At 36.6% G+C, this 2,179-nt stretch overlaps 1 protein-coding gene across 1 annotated transcript; it reads left to right on the plus strand.

The window, feature by feature from the left end:
• Positions 1 to 1,202: 1,202 nt before the first annotated feature.
• Positions 1,203 to 1,970, plus strand: SMIM14 (small integral membrane protein 14; the record flags this gene model as incomplete). Its single annotated transcript, XM_010166620.1, has 2 exons — positions 1,203 to 1,351; positions 1,938 to 1,970. Coding segments are annotated over 2 exons (182 nt in total), but the record flags the coding sequence as incomplete, so codon positions are not given.
• Positions 1,971 to 2,179: the final 209 nt, after the last annotated feature.

Consider the following 2,179-nt stretch of genomic DNA (forward strand, 5'->3'; position numbering starts at 1 on the left):
CCAGACTTGACTGAATAATTAGATGATCCAAATGAGTTAACTGAAAACTCTGATGGATATGGGTGTCTCTGTGGGATTTCCACAGATGTTAAAGTTTTCAGCTTGAGTAATAAAATAGAATAGCTCTTCTCTTTCTGAAGGTTATTCATTATAGCCTTGTATTAATTGCTCTGTATTAATTGATCATCTAAATCATTAATGAAGATATTAGGTCTTTGGATGCTATTGTAAATGGAGCCATGTAAGTACCATAGGTAATTAACTAAACATTGGTTTACACTTCAGCTGACAACATTGGTTACAGTTTGATTATTTGAAATGATGTTTCAGAGAAGAAAAGTTGTTGTTTTCAAATGTGCAAGTATTTGCAAGAGTTTCTCGATCCAAAACACTAACCAGGATCTCCAGTCTGAGGGGATTTTCTCAGTTTTATTTCCATGCTTTGATGTCTCAGCCATTCTGCATGGAAATGAGGTGTAAAATTTCCATATTGTATTCCTGAACTTCACTTTTTCATGTGTCTCCTCAGCATTTTTTCCGCTCCTGACAGATACGTTTTCCTTGATGCTATCAGAAATACCGCATGACCTGGATGATCAGCCATGGAGATCTGGCATCTCGACACTGACATTTGTTCAAACAAGCTCTCAATAAATAACTTAGAGTAGCCAAAAAAATTATAACCATTAACTTGCTCCCTTCCTGTTAGAATTAGCATGTTCTCTATGTGGGACCTAACAATGAAGTCTAAGCTTTCATCTCTTTAGTCTTATTCTTTTATTTGTTTGAGGCAAAAACAAACACCAACATATAGATGGGGTTTTTCCAACATAAATATATTTTGAATCAAGTTTGATTTCTTAAAAATCAAGTTTGATTTCTTAAACACAAAGTATGTATTTGTCATCTCCGGCTCATTAGGAGTTAATGTGAACTAAGAAATATTCATTATAATTCTGAGAATTCTGGTGAAATCTTATTAAATAGATTCTCTTTCCAAAGGGATAAGAAATGTGATTTAAAAAGTGTGACACTAACCAAGAATTACTTGTCTCAAAGCCAAAAGGAAGAACTAGTCAGAAAACTCAATTGAAAAATATTTCAGGTTTTTTCCTGAGACTTATGTTGCGTTTTTGTTTTCATTTTGAGGAAAGAACTCTGCTGTCATTCTGTGTTATAACTTGAGTTTTCCTTGTCTGTAGTGCCAGGACCAAACTCCTCCAATGACAATGGCATCAGCTTTGCCATGATAATGATGGCCTGGGTGGTGATTGCACTTGTCTTGTTCTTACTGAGACCTAGTAATCTGAGAGGATCCAACACAGCTGGAAAACCAACCAGCCCACATAATGTAAGTGCATCTTAAAGTGCCTTGCAGAGAGACTCTGCAATAGCTTAAATGTATTTGGTTTTAACACAGCTATTTTACAGTCATTTTTTCCTTACATTTTTTTCCCTGTATTTTCTTGGAACTCCATTAACAATGAAAATGAGTAAAACTAAAGTGAAAGTAGAATCATGAAGGTCAACTGTGAGGCCTGCCATGGGATGGAGCCAGCATGGGTGACTGAGTGTGGGTCATAATGTCCTCTGGACACTGGCTGTCCCTGGTTGGAACTGCCTCCTGCCTTCTTACATATAAGGGCAAAATCACAGCTTTTGGAGAAGTCGGTAAACAGTATTACAGCATGAAACTAGGAAGGTGATCTTTGCCCTAGATGTGGGATCATGGAAGAATCCCTGTTGATGCAGGAAACGGTATTGTTTTGTTGCTTGTTTACTCTGAATATTGAAAGAGATACTGAAAGTTCTTAAAAGAAAGAAAGCACAACGTAACTCTTCCGAGTTCTTCTTTTATTGATAAATCCTTTTATCAGAAGCACTGTTTCTAATCCTGTACGTGGGGTTTTTTTCTTTTTCTCCTTCCTTCCCTGCAGGGACAAGAACCACCAGCCCCACCAGTGGACTAGAGCATTCAACGTAGGAAAAGTTCAGCAGCTAAAACCTTGCACGACCAAATGAACAAAGTGACCAGATTACTAATAAACCCCATTCGATACTGTTTTCCTTTCTCATTTATATAGAGCAGAATTATCATTCAGCAGTTATCTTCATGAACTGCTTTTAGCAACTTCAATTTTAAGTTAATTTTTGCTTTGTATGTTACTACAATTCCTAG

This window comes from Antrostomus carolinensis, unplaced genomic scaffold (genome assembly GCF_000700745.2).
Source record: "Antrostomus carolinensis isolate BGI_N321 unplaced genomic scaffold, ASM70074v2 Scaffold56314, whole genome shotgun sequence".
In the NCBI taxonomy this organism is placed as follows: Eukaryota; Metazoa; Chordata; class Aves; order Caprimulgiformes; family Caprimulgidae; genus Antrostomus; species Antrostomus carolinensis.